Source organism: Rutilus rutilus, assembly GCF_951802725.1.
Source record: "Rutilus rutilus genome assembly, chromosome: 9".
In the NCBI taxonomy this organism is placed as follows: Eukaryota; Metazoa; Chordata; class Actinopteri; order Cypriniformes; family Leuciscidae; genus Rutilus; species Rutilus rutilus.
In genome coordinates this window covers 6,224,523-6,245,056 of record NC_140223.1, presented here as the reverse complement: position 1 = coordinate 6,245,056, position 20,534 = coordinate 6,224,523, and the positions used below count along the sequence as shown (strand labels likewise).

Here is a 20,534-nt window from a genome sequence, read left to right as displayed (position 1 = left end):
ATGAATTACAGAAGAAAGGAGAACAAAATGTAACCTTAAAGAAGCTTTTGAATCCAGTAAGAGGGGATAGTGTTAATACGTCATTTCTGAATAGAACTTGGTTAATTGAAAGAATATTGGCAAAAAGTAATAAATATATATATATATAATTTAATTTTTTGAATACTTTTATTATTATGTTTTTTTTCTGGGCTGGGGAGAGAAGGGACAGTGTCTCTGATCCGTAACCCACAGTAGATGGTGCCGGTAATGCTTTATTTAAGAATGCGAGTCTCCAATAAAAAGAAGAAGAAGAGAGAGAGAGACACAAGCGCTGAAAGTTTGAACTTGAAGACCTGAGGGCTGTTCCATAAGACAAGATAAAAATACAAGCCAGGCTTATATTGGTTAGTCAGACTTATAGTCAGTTGATTCTGTTTTATAAAGCAAACTTAAAATAGTTTGAAATCAGTTACTCTGGCAACTTATGCTGGGAAACTAGCCTGGTCCAGGGCAGGTTAACTGGTTAATCCTGAGTTGTTACACCGTTCCTCTAACACTGATCATCAGGAACACAATGATATTACCACTGACACTCTCTCATACCATTATTTTATTACTTTATTAACCACTATCTGTCCAAAAAGAAATATACAGTATACAGGAAATCTATACTTAAACAAGGCTGCAATGATAAATTAGACAATATAGACCTACAAACGCGTTCAATTATATTGTACATAAAAGTTTATTTAAATTTGTTTATATATATATATATATATATATATATATATATATATATATATATATATATATATATATATATACACACACACACAAACACACACACACACTACAGGTTTTCTTTTCTTACTAGCTGAATGTTTTGTGCCCAAGATTTAATTAGATTGTTTTAAAGATTTATGAATACATTGTTTGGCAGGTGTAGTAATTTTTTTTATGGTTATTAGAAGTAGCCTACATTAGAACATAAAAAAAAAAAAAAAAAACTTAAAGCAGAAGTTAAAATCACAAAATTAAAAATAAATGAATACAAAAGCACAGTATACATTTTAACTGGTAAGATGAAGCTGAGCTTAGTAATACAGTATATTAGCCTACATTTGATTACTCCATTACAATAGTCACTTTACAGTTATTGCTAAAATACACTTAAGCCTTGTAGGTTTAAAATTCTAAATAAGGCACATCTAATATCCAAATGACAAATATTTGAGCATATATATATACATTATGGACTTTACTATGTCTTTCAGTTCAAACACATTTAACATAATTATATGGACAGTTCCTTTAAAGACTTTCACCCAATATTTATTCCTTATTTTTCCTTCTACTTTTTCCTTTCTTTTTTCCATACCCACCAACACATAAACAACATAAGCACATAGTTAGACACTTTTACATATGAAAAAAAAAAAACTAAACTAAAACAAATATATAAATAAATATTAATAAAAATTAAATATTCACATGTATACCAAACTCTTATAATGACATATAATTACTAATAATTTATTCAAGTAATATTATTTAAATATCAAATAATAACAATATTAAATAAGTAAATAAATAAAATAACTAGAATTAAAAGGGTTATATAAAAAGATAATTCATGATATGTATTCCTTTATTTTATAGAATATTCTTTGATTTTAGAGTTGCCCATATCTTTTCAAAATGTATACTTTTGCTCTTAATTTCATGTTATCCTCTCCATGGTGTACTTTATAAACTAAACCTAACCAATCATTTAAAACGGGGGATTCTTTCTTTTTTTCCCAAAAATAAATAGAAAATGCTTTAAAAGCTGTAATTCTCAATATTCTAAATACTTCATTAATCTATTTAATACTTTATTCATTTTTAATCTTTATTAAGTAGCATATAGGTCCCAAAACTATATTTTGTGTCTTTATTATATTTGGTTACTTAAAATATTCTTCCCTGAATTAGGCAACCTCGATTTTTGTATTAAAATGATTTTACAAGTATAAAATGTAATGAACTTATAAGTTCACCGCAACTTATCCAACATCCTATAGATAAATGATTATAGTTAGAAGATATTTCTGGTCTTAAAAATAGCGCATATTCATTTTTCAAGCAAAATGTATATTTTAGTCAGAAATATTGCGCTCCTATTTGGCGTGCAGCAGCGCTCGTTCAACGTGAAGTTTAGCAGCAAAATGTAAATATTTGCACGACTTTCCCTCATTTACAGATAGACAATATATACCTGTCAAAATTAAGTTTGCACTGAGGAGAGAGAAAAAAAAAACATGTCTCAAACGCATAAAACAGCAAAAAATAGATGCTGTTTGCTGTGGTGGATCGATTTGATCCATGATCGACCTATAGTGCTGCTTAAGAAACGCAATTATCCAGACTAGATAAACCTGGATCAAATTAGTGGGATTGTGTGAACTTCAATCACCTTTTATGAAACCGCTTTAGCCCCTTAGGTTCATTCAAGTCAGGTGTTGGAGTTTAATCCCCGCTTTTCTTAGCGTCTTTAACAGGTCTCAGTTCAAGTTGATATTAATCGACGAGGCAGTAACGATCGTGTAAGAGTTTGAATGAAGGACACTTCGTATTTTCGCTGGATATCTTCAGTCTGTATTTTGTTGCCACACGCCAGAGATGATCCCGATTTACATTGTTTGACATGATCCAGCTTGAGAGATGAGGTATTTAACTACTGATTATTAACATTATGTGCTCAGGTTTAGTGTCAATATTGAATAAGTTTTTAATGTAAGAATTAAAAAATTAAATTAAACGAACTAAATCGCAGGCTATAATTAGATAAAGTACAGCCAAACTTAACATGTTATTGTCCTATTCATTAGATTCAAAACAGATTTGCGATTACACCCCATTTCCCTCCCCAAATCCCGCCTGTGTTGCTACACTTTAAAAAAAAAAAAAAAAAAAAGCCCTATTAGAACGAATTAATAGAATCTTTGAGTCAGAATGACCATTAGACTGAGATTAGACTGGGTCAGCCTTTCCTCAGCTAGTAGTCCTTCTGGCGTTTGCCGCTGGCTCTGATGTCTCTGTAGTGATTAAACATGAGATATAATTTGTCTTGTGTATATCTATATCTTTGGTCTCATGAATCTATATTTTATAAAATTATAAATCTATAATTTGTTCCCTGGCTAATCGTTTTGACTGAGGGCAAAATGAAATTTCATAACTTTATTTAGCCTATTTATAATTTACCGTTAGGCCTGTCACGTTATTTAAATAATGATCTGGGGTGCGTTCTCCGATAACGTTGTCTCTTAGTGCGCTACGAAGACTCAAAAGGTACACCTTAACTACAGGTATACCTTTCCTACGTGTGTTCTCCGAACTATACCTTAGGATGTTGCTTAAGGTAAACCTTCTTAAGTTCGACCTTAGCAGGTGCTGTCCATGGTGGAGGCGCTGAATAGGTTGATATCGATGCCTCGATGATCGATTGTGCGCTCTTTCCTTCACAGCGGTATAGGTAAAGTATTGAGAAAACAATGTTCTTTATAAAGAAATAGTACAAACTGCATTTATCGGGGCTCATTGAAATATGTACATGCAGAAATAAATATGAGTATGTGTTTATAATTTAGCAAGTGTGCAATCCCAAACCCTTACGGCCATAAGTGTGTTAATGTTCTCCACAACGTATGCTGATTATCCACCAGCCATGTAGTTGACATACACTAACTGGCTCCGCGGACGGCGCCGTCTTTGATTTAAAACTATAAAGTTTGTGTAAACTCATCTTTCTTTATAGACTCCTAAGCCTTTTCTGTCAAATGGTTCGCCAGCTGATGTAGGATAGTAATTAAAAAAGCTAACAACCATTAGTGTATGGAAACTTTAATAATGAAAACACTTACACTGGGTGTAGGCTATAACAACTTAAGTATTTTATGTGTAAAATTTTAAAGTAAAGTAAAAATGTCATTTTAATACTAAATCAGATTTTATATTAAATGTTCATATAAAATTTTCTATGTGTAATTAAACTGCGATGTAAAAAAGCTTTTTGCGTAGTGGTGGCCACTAGCGGTATGAACCGTCAGCAGCGATAAGGTATAGCTAAGAGCGCTCCAGACCAACCTTACGAACGTATGACTTACAGAAGGTATACTTAACTAAGAAGGTTTCGGAAACCACGTATTAACGATAAGGTACAACTTAAGAACGACGTAGCGTTAAGGTAGTTTCGGAGAACGCAGCCCTGATCGCGGTTATTTGATATAATCAAGGTTGTTTCAGACAATTGCGATTATTGAGCTCTTTTATAGGCCTACGGCACAAGGGGGAGTCATGGACCAAAAGAAATAGACAAGCACCAATTAGGCTAAGTTTTCGTACAATATAGCCTACTCAAAGTCATTTTACCATGAGTTACCGTGAGTTTTACCGTAATTACGACAGACAGTCTGTCAGCACGGTAAAACTCTTTCCAAACTGATATATTCCCATTATAATACTTGATCTGGAGATAAAGGGCTGTTGATTTGCATAATGACTTTATTGCTGTTTCTAAATTATGTCTTCGGCTCACCAAGGCTGCATTTATTTGATTAGAAATCCAACAAAAATAAAGTAATATTGTGAAATATTATTACAATTTAAAATAACTTTTATTTGAATATATTTTAAAATGTAATTAATTCCTGTGATTATTTGGCACAAAAAAGAACATTATTTTCTAAATGATTTTTGTATGATACCCAAGTATCGTGGTAGTATCGAATCGGGAGATATGTGTATCATCCCAGCCCTTCTAGTAATGTATCTTCCATTACCATTAGCTCTTGACAGCTAGGCTTAGGCTACAGATTGTGGTGGGCTATTGAAACCGCAATACCAAGAAAGGCTCACTACAATATGGTGCAAACACATGTAACATTTAGGATACTTTTGATCTCAAGTTTTGCTGGTTAGCTTTGTCCTTGACATGGTACAAGATGACCTACAATCTAAAACATGAAATTTCTGAAAATGGTAAATTAAATGCTAGGAAATTAACAGAAAAAAAACATAAATGCAGTAACAGAAACCTAGAGTTGAAATTAGTGAAAACATGCAGTTTTTTAGCTTTTGTGTATTTGCATAGCAAGCTGATTTGAAAGGGAAAAATCAGCATTGTCAAAGCATTTTTGTCTTCAGCTATTTTGTTTTTACACAGATTTACAACCAGTTGAGAATTGTGAATTTGTGAATAAATCATGTTCTGCAATGAATGTGGGTATTTTCAAGTCACAAACATGGTCAGTCATTGACGCCGGTACGTCAGGTGTGGTTGTTGCTCCCGGTCAGAGCCGTCGCAATGAGGTAGGCAGCTGCCGATGGCCGCACGGTCGTTTAGGTTGTGTATCTGCCCTCGTCAAACAGTATCAACCACTGTAAACAAACCACCACAGTGAGACAGCGCTATCACTCTCCAGTACTGCTCCGTGAGAGGGGCCCCTCCATGTCCATTTTGCTTGGGGCCCCCAAATTCCTTCAAACGGCCCTGCTCCTGTTAATCGTGTTGTGTGTTGGAGTGCATGGACAGCTGTTCTATGACCGGGGTCTAACTACTGACATGGTAGCACTTTTTTTTTTTTTACTGCTAGTTGCATGCATTAGCTTTCTTGAGCACAACGTGCAGAAGCAAGCACCTAATTCTCTTACTTTCTTGCACCAGCTATTGTTACCAAAGGCTTGCCGTCTCTGCCTATTTCTTTTATCCACGCCCAGCGGCATTTATTTATATAAGTCCTTTATCAATTAGGACGTCTTCCCCAGTTTGCTCTCCAACTTGACGTCTCCGCTCCGGCTTCTATGCTTAGGACTCGGTTGCAGCTGGGTCTCAACCCCACTTTTTCCAAGACCTGTCCCATTCTACTTCTGATTGGCTTGTAATGTTAGTTTGGTTGAGAGTGAAAGCTGTGTTCCTCTCATACCATTGGTAGGCAAACTCATGAATTGAACGTGATATCAACAAGTTATTATCAACTTTTTTTTTCGCAGCCAAACGCGGCATGCCGGAGAACCGGCACGCTGCCGGAAAACTTTAAGCCCTGAATTTATTAAAGAGGAGATTGAAGACATGGGTGATCTAGAACCATCCAGAATAAAACATGAAGATACTGAGGAACAAACAGGTTGGTGTCCATTTATTCTCGATTGTTTACTGCTGTGAAACATTAAGGTAACAAAGCTTTAGATAAACAGATATTGTGGCTCTGAAATGATGAGCCCTATAATTATAATAGAGAATGCAACATATTGATCATAAACTTGTTTATACTTGTCTTATCCAAAGCGATTTACAAATGAGGAGAGCAATTGAAATCAATAAAACTAATAATAGGACAACAATATGCAAGTGCTTGTGACTCTTCCCAGTTTAAATGCAGTAAAAAAAAAAAAAAAATGTATAGAATTGTTAGCTAATTAATGGATTAAGTGTTGGTGAAAAAGATGCGTCTTCAGCCGTTTCTTGAAAATGGCTACGGACTTAGCAGCTCTGGTTGAGTTAGGCAAATCATTCTACCAGCAGGGAACAGTCCAAGTCAAGGTCCATGAAAGTGATTTTGTGCCTCTCTGGGATGGCACCACGAGGTGCTGTCTACTTGCAGAATGCAAGCTTCTGGATGGCACGCAAGTCTGGAGTAATGAGGTTAAAGGGAGCAGAGCCAGTGGTTGTTCAAGCATCAGTGCCTTGAATTTGATGCGAGTGGCAATTAGCAACTAGTGCAATTTTGTCAGGAGAGGGATGACGTGTGCTCTCTTCTCTTCTCTCCACGGGCTGGATTAAAGGGGGCAGAAGTTATCAAAGCAAGGTGTTAGAGTGGAGAAAAGAGTATCGGTTGCACTGTTAGTCTCTAGTGTTGAGACCAAAGAGGATGGGTAGGAGGGTGAGCATTGGTTACGCGAAAGGTGACCTGTGGAGGAGTCTGTGTTGTGTCCTGAGGCAGGTTGAGGTTAAGAGGAAGTGATTTGAGGTGTGCAGTGGAGTGACCAACGAATGGTCAGTGGAGCAGTAGTGCGTGTAAATAAGGTCCAATTGGTTACCTGATTTGTGAGTAGCTGGCAGCTGCAGTAGATACTCGTTTGAGGTCAAACAAGGCGGCAGAGTGTGGAAATCAGCAGCCTTTTCCTGGTGGATTTTGAAGTCTCCAAGAACTACGAGAGGAGTACCATCCTCAGGGAAGGATGAGAGTAACGCATCCAACTGCAAGAAACTGCCAAGCTGACCTGGAGGACAATAGACGACTACAAAATGGATTTTAATAGGACGGGTGATTGTAATAAAATGCAATTCAAATAGACTCTTGTCACAGAGATGGTAAAGGATCAAATTTCCAATTAGAGATGAGCGGAGCAGTACCTCCACCCCTCGTGGTGAGGTGAGGGGTGTGTGAGAAAGTGAGAAAGTTAGTGGAGAGGGCAGCAAAATATGACATCTGTTTGATTGTATTGACAAAACTAACCTTTGGCACATTAAGATCTGATACTTGATTCTCAGAAAGATACCTAATTCTTGTTTTCTTGTATTAAATCAGGGTTCACTTTAAATTTTGACATTTATCCTCCTTGAACTGATTCTAACTACTGAATGTTTATTTTAGGCCAGATGGAAGTGAAAGAGCAAAGTGAAAATCTACATGAAGTTGAGGAGGAACATTGCAACATCAAAGCTCAAAACAGTTTTTCATTGAAGGAAAATTTCAAACAGCAGCAGAAAACGCATAATGATGTGAGAGATCATGTGTGCCTCGACTGTGGGAAGAGCTTTACTAGACCTGTCGGTCTGAAACAGCACCAAAGAATTCATACTGGAGAAAGACCTTACAAGTGCTCATATTGTGACAAGTGTTTTGCTCAGTCTGGATCTCTGAAATTACATGAGCGAGTTCATACTGGAGAGAAGCCGTACGACTGCACTCAGTGTGGGAAGAGTTTCAGAAGTAAAACTGATCTCAAGTATCATCTGCGCGTTCACACTGGAGAAAAGCCATATAACTGTGATCAGTGTGGTAAAGATTTTAAATTATCAGCAAGTCTAAAAGAACACCTGAAAATTCACTTAAAGGAGAAGTCTTATTATCCATGTTCATTTTGTGGAGAGTTTTTTACACGACAGGATCATTGTAAACGACATCAGAAAAAACACACTGGGGAGAAAGATCATGTGTGTTTGGACTGTGGGAAGAGCTTTACTAGAGCTGACCATCTGAAAAATCACCAAAGAATTCATGCTGGGAAAAAATATTTCAAGTGCTCATATTGTGACAAGAGTTTCACTCACTCTGGAAACCTGAAATCACACGAGCGAGCTCATACTGCAGAGAAGCCGTACTGTACTCAGTGTAAGAAGAGTTTTAGATATAAAAGAAGCCTTCTGACTCACATGAAGATATGTTGTAAGAAGTTGTCACAATGAGCAACATTTTATTTTCATGTCAAATGCATTCAAGTAAATTGTGTGACATTAACTAAATATGGTGTTGCTCCTAAAAGCACAATATCGTTTTGTTCTACTTTGTGATTTTGGTGAAAAGCTTGGAGAACTAGGCTTGTTTGTAGTTTGATTAAGGAACTAAAAGAGTGGTGTTTGAAATGCCAGAAAAAAATTGTACAGTGTCAATAATTTAAATTCTTTCTTAATTACTTTAGAAAGTTGCTAAATCTACTTGAATGAGACATAAGTCATGGCATTTACTAATGTTTACTATATTTTGTTCTGATTGTTCAAGAGTCAGAGGTTAGAAAATAAGACGCTGTAAAATGTTAAACAATAAACAAATTGCAAAATAAAGTTGCAATAAAGTTTCTTAATTTACAGATGGATTAGAATGCCATGAAATCAGTAAGTTGCAAGTGTGTACAAATATAAAGGATTTAAAAGACAAACTTTTTTAACAGCATTTACTCGTGTGTAATTTTGATTTGTATCATGCAAGGTTAATGCAAAATATTTATTATCTGAATCACCATTGGCCTGTTGCATGAAGCTGATTCAATTGTTACCCAGGTAAATATGAGATTAGTTTGAGCAAGCTCTTTTTGTTTTCTTTTTTTTTAGCTCAAGGAGGTGGATTGGTTTTTAGCTGTGTTTAGTGTTATGGTAACTTGCGCTACACTGCTTTTATTCTGGGTTTAGCCCACTGTGTGATTTCAGCAAGGATACCAACTCACACTGTATGAGTAGATTGCATACATATCTGGGCTAAATATGGCATATATGGCTCAGTTCTGGTAGCGGAAAAGGTCATATGGGCCGTATCTGGGGTCTCATTTATAAAGCGTGCGTACGCACAAAACGGGGCTGGAAACGTACGTACGCCAGTTCCCACGCAAAGGTTGTGATCTATAAAAAACAAACTTGACGGGAGAATGTGCGCACCTTTAAGCAAACTTTGAGCCGTGCGTACGCACATTCTGGAGACAAAGGGAATTGGCGACACCGATGGTGAGCTGGAGTTAAGTGTCTTTTTGGTCACTTTTAGACAGAAAATCTAAAGAAAATTAAACATATACAGAAAGATAATACAAATATAATTTCACTCACCAAGCCTGTCACTTGAAGCAAATATCCATCCCTTCTTAAATGTCCGCGCCAGCGAGCGCGTTGGGCCGTTTAGTGAAACTGGAGCAAATAACAGTTTAAATAAATAAAATAATGGGTAACACTTTAAAATACGGATCCTTCGTTAATGAATAACTACACAGGAACAAATGAGTAACACAATATTAACAATCTAGTAACTACAATTAACTAACAAGTAACTCTGATTAACTAATTAGTAAGTAATAGCACACAGATTTAAGTGGTAGTTCATTATTAACTAATCAATAACTACAATTTTTTTTAATACTTCACAGAGAACTACTGAATTTTTTTACAGATTTAAGTGGTAGTTCACTAATAACTAATCAATAACTACTATTTTTCAATACTTCCCAGAGAAAAAATGAAAAAAATTCACAATTCATGCAAAACTAATTAATAACTAATGCAGGACAAATTACTAGCACTAGATTAACATTACTGCTAGATACTGTACACTAATTATAAATATGTAATAGCGTAGCAGACTTATGATTTGGGAAAGCTGTCAATAATTAGCCTATGCACTGCTGTCTTTTAGAGAACTATTCATAGACTAAATAATTTTTAAGAATTGTTTTTATAAATGCACTTGTCTGGAACACTTACCCTGTGGCCGATTTTCCGGCATTCCTCTGGACTGGCTTTGAATAACTAGACTCATCATGGTGAGTACTGGAACATACTGAGTCATCAGCCATCCAAATACCAGTTATTTTATTATAGCTTGAGTCATTTGAGACACTTGAGTCATTACTAGTTAGTTAACATGATCTTCACTTTAGAATACGGATCCAAATAGGGGTATGTAGTAACACTTGAGTCATTACTAGTTAGTTAACATGATCTTCACTTTAGAATACGGATCCAAATAGGGGTATGTAGTAACACTTGAGTCATTACTAGTTAGTTAACATGATCTTCACTTTAGAATACGGATCCAAATAATTAGTAGTTCCTATAGAGGTATGTAGTAACACTTGAGTCATTACTAGTTAGTTAACATGATCTTCACTTTAGAATACGGATCCAAATAATTAGTAGTTCCTATAGAGGTATGTAGTAACACTTGAGTCATTACTAGTTAGTTAACATGATCTTCACTTTAGAATACGGATCCAAATAATTAGTAGTTCCTATAGAGGTATGTAGTAACACTTGAGTCATTACTAGTTAGTTAACATGATCTTCACTTTAGAATACGGATCCAAATAATTTGTAAGTCCTATAAAAGTATGCATTAACACTTGAGTCATTACTAGTTATCATGATTCCATGCTGTAGTTACTAATGAAGAGCCAACCCGAAAGGGTATAATCATCTAATCATTCACAGGATATATATACACACACACACACATATATATATATATATATATATATATATATATATATATATATATATATATATATATATATATATACACATATGAACAAAGAGACATACATAAAAACAATTTTGAGAGGTAGGTTAAATAATAAAATAACTGGTATTTGGATGGCTGATGACTCAGTATGTTCCAGTACTCACCATGATGAGTTTAGTTATTCAAAGCCAGTCCAGAGGAATGCCGGAAAATCGGCCACAGGGTAAATGTTCCAGACAAGTGCATTTATAAAAACAATTCTTAAAAATTATTTAGTTTATGAATAGTTCTCTAAAAGACAGCAGTGCATAGGCTAATTATTGACAGCTTTCCCAAATCATAAGTCTGCTACGCTATTACATATTGATAATTAGTGTACAGTATCTAGCAGTAATGCTAATCTAGTGCTAGTAATTTTTCCTGCATTAGTTATTAAGTTTTGCATGAATTGTGAATTTTTTTCATTATTTCTCTGGGAAGTATTAAAATTTTTTAGTTATTGATTAGTTATTAGTGAACTACCACTTAAATCTGTAAAAAATTCAGTAGTTCTCTGGGAAGTATTAAAAAAAATAGTAGTTATTGATTAGTTAATAGTGAACTACCACTTAAATCTGTGTGCTATTACTTACTAACTCGTTAATCAGAGTTACTTGTTAGTTAACTGTAGTTACTAGATTGTTAATATTGTGTTACTCATTTGTTCCTGTGTAGTTATTCATTAACGAAGGATCCGTATTTTAAAGTGTTACCAAATAATGATTTAAACTGTTTTACTTCTGATATAAACATTTAGATTAAATATGCCATTCAAATTAATGGAGTTAAGCACTTAAACATGAAATCATTACTGAGAAGTTACAACATTTTTATATTCAAATTCAGTCAATAGAAATATTTGTTGTGGATGCGATGTTTTTGAACACTCTTCCTGTGGCGTGCCGTTTTAATGTTTTAACCACAGAGATAACTGCTTATCATGATAATACCAGACTGTCTGAGAAAATAGTTTCGTGCAAATAATGCCCAAGGCCCATCTGTTTCCATTAAAAATATCAATTAAAAATACAATTCGGCCAGTGGAAAAGATTGAGAAAAACTTTCTCTGAAATGTATTTTACACTATTTGATTTATGTATTCAAAAACAAGGCAAGGCTAGGCAACTACTTGATTATTATTAATGTAATGTGTCTTGTACCGTTAAACGTTATCACGTGGATGAATAATCATATGCAAATGATATGCAGATGAGGATCTGCATAGTAAAACTAGGCGTTGTAAGCTCCATATATGGTTATTTCGGGGTGGAGGCGCATGTGCGCACAATCTTCCGCTGACTGGGATTTATAAAGTGAATTCTGCGCAGGTTCTGGCGTACGAACGTTTTTATAAATCCGAATTTTTTTTTGCGTACGCCATTTTTGGCTTTCAGGCGCACGTACACTTTTAGTAAGGTTCCTATGCACAGTTTTATAAATGAGACCCCAGGCCCACACACATCAAGTCGGTTTTAGTCTGGGTTGTGGCTTGCTGTGTGTGGCCTAGATGTTGCCCATGTGACCTTTGCCACAGCCAGAACTGAGCCATATGTGCCATAGTTGGCCCAGATGAGGCACGGATATGTGTACTATTGCCAGCCACACTCAGGTCATTCCGTGCGGTATGTGGGCCAGAGGAATGTGGGAGATGTGGGCCACAATGTGCCATATGTCATTTGCTATCTGGAAAAGCTCACGATTTATGTTCTGCAATTGCATTTTGTAATTGGTGATCATTAAATTAAGGTCTGTTGTATTGGACTAGATGTTGATATCCCTCAATAAATGCGTACTCGAGGCACAGATGAGACTCCGTGGGATGGTCAAATGAGTGATGGCACCCTATGGGTTATCAAGTCAAGTCATCTTCATTTATATAGCGCTTTTAACATGTAGATTGTTCCAAAGCGGCTTTACAGTGATAAAAGGAAATTAAAGTAACAGAGATTGGTTTGGCTTTATAGCAGCTCAAGAATAAAGTTATTGTCCAGCTAAATTTAGTTTTGATTGATTCACTTCCGACGCAACGATCATTAGTTATTAACTTACATGAAAACTCTTATGTTCTCTCTTCGCAAACTTTAAAAACACAGTGCTGATGACGTGCACATGCGTATTACCAATGCGTAGTACGAGTTCAGTCTATAGAGCTGGTAAGTCCCGCCCCCTTCGCTAACCCCGCTGGACCTCTAGGTTGAAAAATCGTCAATGCAAGTGAATGGGAGAAAATAATTATTTTCTGGTCCCGTTTGAATTGTGCCATGAATGTGAACATGTGTTGTCTGTGAATTTTTTTATATAATCTTTCGTGTGAAGAATGCTACAATTTAGTGGGTAGAAGTTTGATACGGTTAGACTTTGTGTGAGAGCACTTTGTGGACTACAACTCTCGCTGCTTTCGGCGCGTTTGAAACGTCAACACCACTCTCACACGGCTCTAGCTCACGGATCCCGCTAAACATGACTGTGTCTTTGGTGCACTTCACCGCATTCTTTCAGGGAGAGGACAAAATCGTTGAGGTTGGCGAAAACCACGGGTAAGTCAACTTTATGGGGTGACGTCACATAGGCGACATGTAGTCTTTCTCGTTATGTCTCTTCCACAACTGCTAGCCGAAGAATCATACCATATACTGTCAAACTCGTAACATGAAAGATTATATAAATTCACAGACAACATATGTTCACATTCATGGCACAATTCAAACGGGACCAGAAAATAATTATTTTCTCCCATTCACTTGCATTGACGATTTTTCAACCTAGAGGTCCAGCAGGGTTTTACGGAAGGGGCGGGACTTACCAGCTCTATACGGATGCGCGTTTGAATATATGTGCGCAGGCGTGTAGTCCTTCCCTACAAACCAACCCTCAACAAACTACTTGTCTGGCCTTAAAATGTATAATACAGAATTTTTATCGCTTCCGCGTAGCCACGCGAAACAGAAATATCCCAACAACCCCATACACAAAAGAAATATATTTGAAAAATATTTTCAAAATATATTTTTGGAATATATGCAAATATTCAAAATTGGCTCAATAAATATATTTTAGTTAAATATATGTAAGTATATTTTCATATATGTTTACATATATGTTCATATATGTTTTAACTTTTGCAAATTGTTTCATTTGAAATATATTTTGAAATTTAAAAAGTTAACATTTTTTAGATAGACCACTTCAGCCATGGATGTGGGCATGGGAGAGCAGTGCTCTACCACTTCCTCCGCCCACATTTTTCCTACTGGTCAGGGATCGAACCGGCAACCCTTCGGTTACAAGCCCTAAGGCCTGCCCCTTTACTGACTTTATTGGCCTAAAATTACAATTTTATGTAGGAAATAACACACAGAATGCAGAGTTTTTTCCCCCTATTTTTACAGAATTGAATACAGTTATTTAAGTGTGTGTGTGCAGTGTTAGACACTGAGTTCTATCTATTGTTTAAGTGCACTTCACTGTTGGAGTGTCACTGCTATACTTGCATCATAAATATTGTGCATATTTTCAATATTTAAATGACTTCAGGAAAGATGTCAATAAAACAACAATAAATCTAATAATTGCACTTGCCACCTAATATGGCCTAATAGTCCTAGGAAAGCAACTATCTGTCATTTTACACTGCAGTCATTTAAATGTAAGTACAGTATTTATTATAGCTGCATGTGTGTCATAATACAGTAGTGAAATATGGTAGCCTACTGTTGTGTATAGGGGAAAAGGTAGAGGAATTTTCTTTAGCAAGCTAAACATTTTATGACCATGTATTTTGTCATATATTTTACATTACATGTTATAAATGTAAATATATTTCACACTTAACATCATATATTTTTGTTATATGTCAGAATATATTTCAAAATGATAAATATAAGTGAACAACAATGCAAATAAATTTCAATGTATTTGGAATATATGCCACATATTTTTGACACTCTAAAATATATTTCAATTTTTTTTTTTTTTCTGTATGGGACGCTTTATCTGTAGAGAGGTAAAGGGAGGGGAGGGAGGCCTTCACATGGGAGAGACTAGTTGTGTTTGTGTTTTCTTATGAGCTCTTTGTGAACCTATGAATTTGTCACGATCTCAGCCTGTGTTCCCATCTTGGGTGAGGACTTTTGTGTTATTTCCTGTCTTGTGCCATGTTTTGTAGTTTTTCATGTTGGTTAGTTCCCTTGGTTACCCTTGTGTGTTCCCATTACAATCAACCGCACCCCCTTGTTAGCTTGTGTATAAATGGCTCTTATGTTTCTCTTGTGGTTTGTAAGTCCTTGTTTGCTGTACCATGCTCCTGTCCTGAGCTTCTTTGTCTGCCCTGGATTATGTGTTTATATTGTTATTAAAGTAGTGCTTGCATGTGGATTCTCTCTCCGCTTTGTCCCTGCCTCTCCGTTACAGAATTATTAGGCCTATTTGTTTGATTCGCTTGCATTAATGTAGTCAGATATTTTCTTTTGGTTGCCTTCTCTACCTTTTGCTACAGCAGAAGTGTATTCCTGAATTTTAATTGCATTTAACTTCATGAAATTTGTCTTCACAATCTCTTAATCCTCAGCAGAAAAGTGAATTGTGCCGGCTCTCTCATGAGAAGTGAATCACATTGACGCTCTCCATGTTCCATGTGATCGGCTGTTTGCTGCACGTGTCACACTTACAGATGCACACGCTTTGCAAACTCTGTATTAAAACCTGAGTTGACCGAGAATGCTTATACTGAGCTTTGTGAGCCCTTTGAACCTTGGCCTGATGGTGGTTGAACAAACTCAGGGTCACAGTATTAGTTTCATGTTGACAAAACCAATCCAATCAGGCTTGGTTGGTACCATGGATCATCAACTTTCTGTCAACTCAGGCTTTGATAGTGAGTTTAGGTTTGATATCAGTCTCAAACAGCCAATCACATGCTGTGGAACAGTGAAACTGTGATTCACTTCGCCCAAGAGAAGCAACGCGATTCAAAGGTGATTATGCTGTAGTTTGTTTCAGCCTGTTGACACCGATAAAATGAGCTTAATGTGCCAATTTACAGAAGAATGAGGTGAAAACAGGGAACTTTTGGAGACAAAGAAGCTTTCAGCAGCTCAGTTAAACATAATGGCTCTTCATTTTTGTTAAACTATCAATACTAATTAAACAAACCTTTTAGGATAATCAGGTTTTGTGTGAGAGAGAGAATTCCATGAGAGATTGTCACGCTTGAGTTAAGCTCCAGGTAAATTGCAAAAAAAGAGAGAAATTAGAATTTACTTTGCTAACAAATAAGAGAAAGTAGAAGTTTCAATATAAAACATCTAAATCAAACTTGTTGAATTTGGACTTTTTTTTTTTTCTCAAAGTTTTGAACAAGTAAAAATGCTGGCACTGTCTGATTAAAATCTCATACAAGATGACAACAAGGATATGAACACTGATGTCTCCCAGTCCAAAAGATGAAAATGACTTTAGCCACTATAATTACATCTCCAATGTCTGGAAGTAGAGGTAGTGAAAAATAATTATTAATTATGTCCCATCTGTAAGACAACATGGGACAGCTTACAAATGACATCAAAAACAAACAAAATAAATGTTATGTTATTTGTAAGCCAAAAACAGTGAAGTAAAATCACATTTAGCAAGACAACTGTATGATATATGTATGTATGTGTGTTTTTATTTATTTATATATATATATATATATACGCACGCGCACACACACACACACACACACACACACACACGCGCCTGGTTTGCTATCTTTGTGGGGACTCTCCATAGACTTAATGGTTTTTATACTGTACAAACTGTATATTCTGTCTCCTTACACTAACCCTACCCCTAAACCTACCCATCACAGGAAACTTTCTGCATTTTTACATTTCCAGAAAAACTCATTCTGTATGATTTATAAGCTTGTTTACCCATGGGGACCTCTATTTAGGTCCCCACTGTGCCACGAGTCCCCATGAGTCTGTGTGCATTCAGGTTGAAGTCCCCACCGGGATAGAAAAACAGGTGTGTACACACACACACACACACACACACACACACACACACACACACACACACACACACACACACACACACACACACACACACACACACACACACACACACACAGTTAAAATCCTGGGTTACACAAATATGAAGTTGTATATACAGCCTTACTCTTTACAGCAAATATGTTCACATAATTTCAGAGTAATTAAAGTAGTTGAGTATATAATTACTTTTTATTTTTATTTTTTAGATCTGGTCCTGTGGGCGTCAGTATCACACAGTGACCACAGTTCACACCTGCAGTGAAGCCCCTCCCACAACAATTCACCAATAAATACTGGGAATATTCCCATCATCCTACAAGAGAAGGACAAACTCCAGGAGTAGCAGCTGAAATCTGTGTGACTGTTAAAGATGGAGTTTATTAAAGAGGAGATTGAAGACATGAGGGATCCAGAACCATCCAGAATAAAACATGAAGATACTGAGGAACAAATAGGTTGGTGTCCATTCTTGATTCTTCATTGTTGACTGCTGAGAAACATTAAGAGAGTAACACTAACAGATCTAGTGGCTGTGAAATAATGAGCACTATAATTATAATAACAGAGAAAATGCAACTCTACCATCATGAATTTATTATAATCTAACATCTATTTGATTGTATTAACAAGGCAGTGACCAAACTAATCTTTGGCAGATTAAAGTTCTGATACTTGATACTCATAAAAATCCCTGATCTCTTGTTTTCTGCTATTGAATCAGGGTTCAGTTGTATTTTCACATTTATCCTCCTTCAACTGAATCTAATGTGTTTACTTTAGACCAGATGGAGGTGGAGCAAAGACACAAACTATATGACGTTGAGGAGGAACATGGCAACATCAAAACTCAAAAGAGTTTTTCACTGACGGAAAATTGTAAACCGCGAAAGAAAACACATAATGAAGTGAGAGATCATGTGTGTTGTGACTGTGGGAAGAGCTTTACTTCACCTAGTCATCTGAATGTGCATCAGAGGATTCATACTGGAGAAAAACCTTACAAGTGCTCATATTGTGACAAGAGTTTCACTCAGTCTGGAAACCTGAAATTACATGAGCGACTTCATACTGGAGAGAAGCCGTATCACTGTACTCAGTGTGAGAAGAGTTTCACTCATTTGGGAAACCTGAAATTACATGAGCGAGTTCATACTGGAGAGAAGGCGTATCACTGTACTGAGTGTGACAAGAGTTTCACTCATTCGGGAAACCTGAAAATACACAAGCGAGTTCATACTGGAGAGAAGGCGTATCACTGTACTGAGTGTGGGAAGAGTTTCAAAAGAAAAACTGAACTCAAGTATCATCTGCACGTTCACACTGGAGAAAAGCCATTTAACTGTGATCAGTGTGAGAAGAGTTTCAGAAGTAAAACTGATCTCAAGTATCATCTGCGCGTTCACACTGGAGAAAAGCCATTTAACTGTGATCAGTGTGGTAAAGATTTTAACTCGGTATCAAATCTAAACAACCACCAGATAATTCACACAAACGAGAGGCCTTATGCATGTTCATTTTGTGGAGAGACTTATTCACGACTGGAACATTGTAAACGGCACCAGAAAACACACACCGGTGAGAAAGATAATGTGTGTTTGGACTGTGGGATGAGCTTCACTAGAGCTGAACATCTGAAACAGCACCAAAGAATTCATACTGGAGAAAAACCTTACAAGTGCTCATATTGTGACAAGACTTTTGCTCAGTCTGGAAACCTGAAAGCACATGAGCGAGTTCACACTGGAGAGATGCCGTACTACTGTACTCAGTGCGAGAGGAGTTTTAGATATTCAAATAGCCTTCTTGGGCACTTGAGGAAATATCACAAGTTGTCACAATGAGCAACATTTTATTTTCATATCAAATACATTCAAGTAAATGGCGTTGAACAAAATGTTGCTCCCAAAAGCACAGTATCATTTTTAACTTTGTGAATTTGGTGAAATGCTTAGAAAAGAGTGGTGTTTGAAGCTTCATAAAACAATTCTTACAGTGTCAATAATTTGTATCTCTCCTATTAGGTAATAATTGCAAAATCTGCTTGAATAAGACACATTCATGTCATTAACTTATTTACTAATGTTTACTATTGTGTTCAGATTGTACTAGAATCAGTGGCTGTACTTAGAAAATAATAGACACTGTAAAATGTGTTTGTTTTTTTTTACTGTAAAATGTCAATAAACAAACTGAAAAATAGTCGATTGTCTTGATTTACGGATGGTTTAAAATGACATTAAGCTGCTGCAGTAAGTTAGCCTGACGTCGTCATACTCAGATTCTAGTCAGAATATGAGTCTACTGCTCCATTGGGTTGTGTTTAACAGGCGTGTTTCAACCGAAACTGGAAAGAAAATGCCTCTGCACTCAATTGGATAGACCTACAACCAATCAGAGCAACGGAGTAAGAGACATAGCCTATGATCTTCATTCATCTTTCCGATCGACAAATGACTTGATCGCGGTTCTCTGTTCCTCTTTTAAAATGAGTGCGCTGTCGATATCTTCTATAACACGCGAGTCGCGATGGCGGAATCTACACATCTCAATTCTCCAGCGGCAGTCATCTTTGTTGTAAACGTATTCAACCCAAGCGCTCTTTGGTGATGTGGATGATTATGTTACTGTTGATCATTTGTCCATCATCGTATAAAGCCCGCCCTGACAATTTGATTGGTCCGAACAGCTCTGGGCCCGGTTTCCCGATAACGCTCACTCTTAGCGCGCTAAGAGAGCTCGAAAGATATATCTTACCAAAGGTGTTTATGTTCCTAAGTGTGTTCCCCGAACCATACCTTAGGAAGCTGCTTAAGATATACCTTCTTACGTGCGACGTTACCCGGCGCTGTCCGTGGCGATGGTGCTGAATTGTTTGATATCGATGGCTCGAGAATCAATTATTCTCTCGTGCAGGGGCTGTTTATGTGAGAAAGCGGTGATCTTTATAAATGAAGCACTTCAGAAATAGTTGAAATTGCAATTTATTATAATTATTGGATATTATAAAAAATAATCCAAACTATAATAGCCTATAATAGCCTAGCCTACATATTTTAAAATTGTAACATATATTGCTGCCACAATAACCTTTTCAAAAATGTACGTGCCTTCTTCTCTTTCCCATTTTTGTTTGCTGAGGTGGAGCTGCGATGAAATATTGTTCTTGTAAATACTTTCCAGCATTTCAGTAATAAAAGTTTACTTCTTGCGTACGGTGCTCGGCAGTGATCAAAAAGGATTTAAACCGTGAATTTTGAATCTCTTGTAAACTCAGAGATGTGGATTCAGACGGCAATTAAATTACCACCCGACCTGTTTGTCAAAAAACAGTAGGTACTAATTTGGCCAGGGATTTTTACGCGGGTTGGGTGAGAAAAACACTGATATTATGGATTCGGACGGCACTAAAATCACTGACTTACCCCTGTAAATGTTTAAAATACCGGACGAGCCCATGAGAAACAATATTAGCGTCCGAATAGGACTTAACTGA

At 36.4% G+C, this 20,534-nt stretch overlaps 2 protein-coding genes across 3 annotated transcripts in view; one reads left to right on the top strand and one right to left on the bottom strand.

The window, feature by feature from the left end:
• LOC311296649 (uncharacterized protein) overlaps positions 1 to 20,534 on the bottom strand; it is a 483,049-nt gene that overhangs the window by 58,370 nt on the left and 404,145 nt on the right. The gene's annotated exons all lie outside the window — the stretch shown is intronic.
• Positions 2,470 to 19,233, top strand: LOC311296656 (uncharacterized protein). 2 transcript variants are annotated; one of them, XM_084418540.1, is made up of 3 exons: positions 2,470 to 2,690; positions 6,016 to 6,149; positions 7,620 to 9,143. In XM_084418540.1, exons 1-3 carry the CDS (start codon positions 2,686 to 2,688, stop codon positions 8,432 to 8,434), a joined length of 954 nt encoding a protein of 317 aa, XP_084274666.1. In that variant the 5' UTR covers positions 2,470 to 2,685; the 3' UTR covers positions 8,435 to 9,143. The 2 variants fall into 2 exon arrangements, with proteins under 2 accessions (XP_084274666.1, XP_084274665.1); XM_084418539.1 differs by lacking the exons at positions 6,016 to 6,149; positions 7,620 to 9,143 and adding exons at positions 17,248 to 17,496; positions 17,822 to 19,233 and having other exon boundaries at positions 2,484 to 2,690.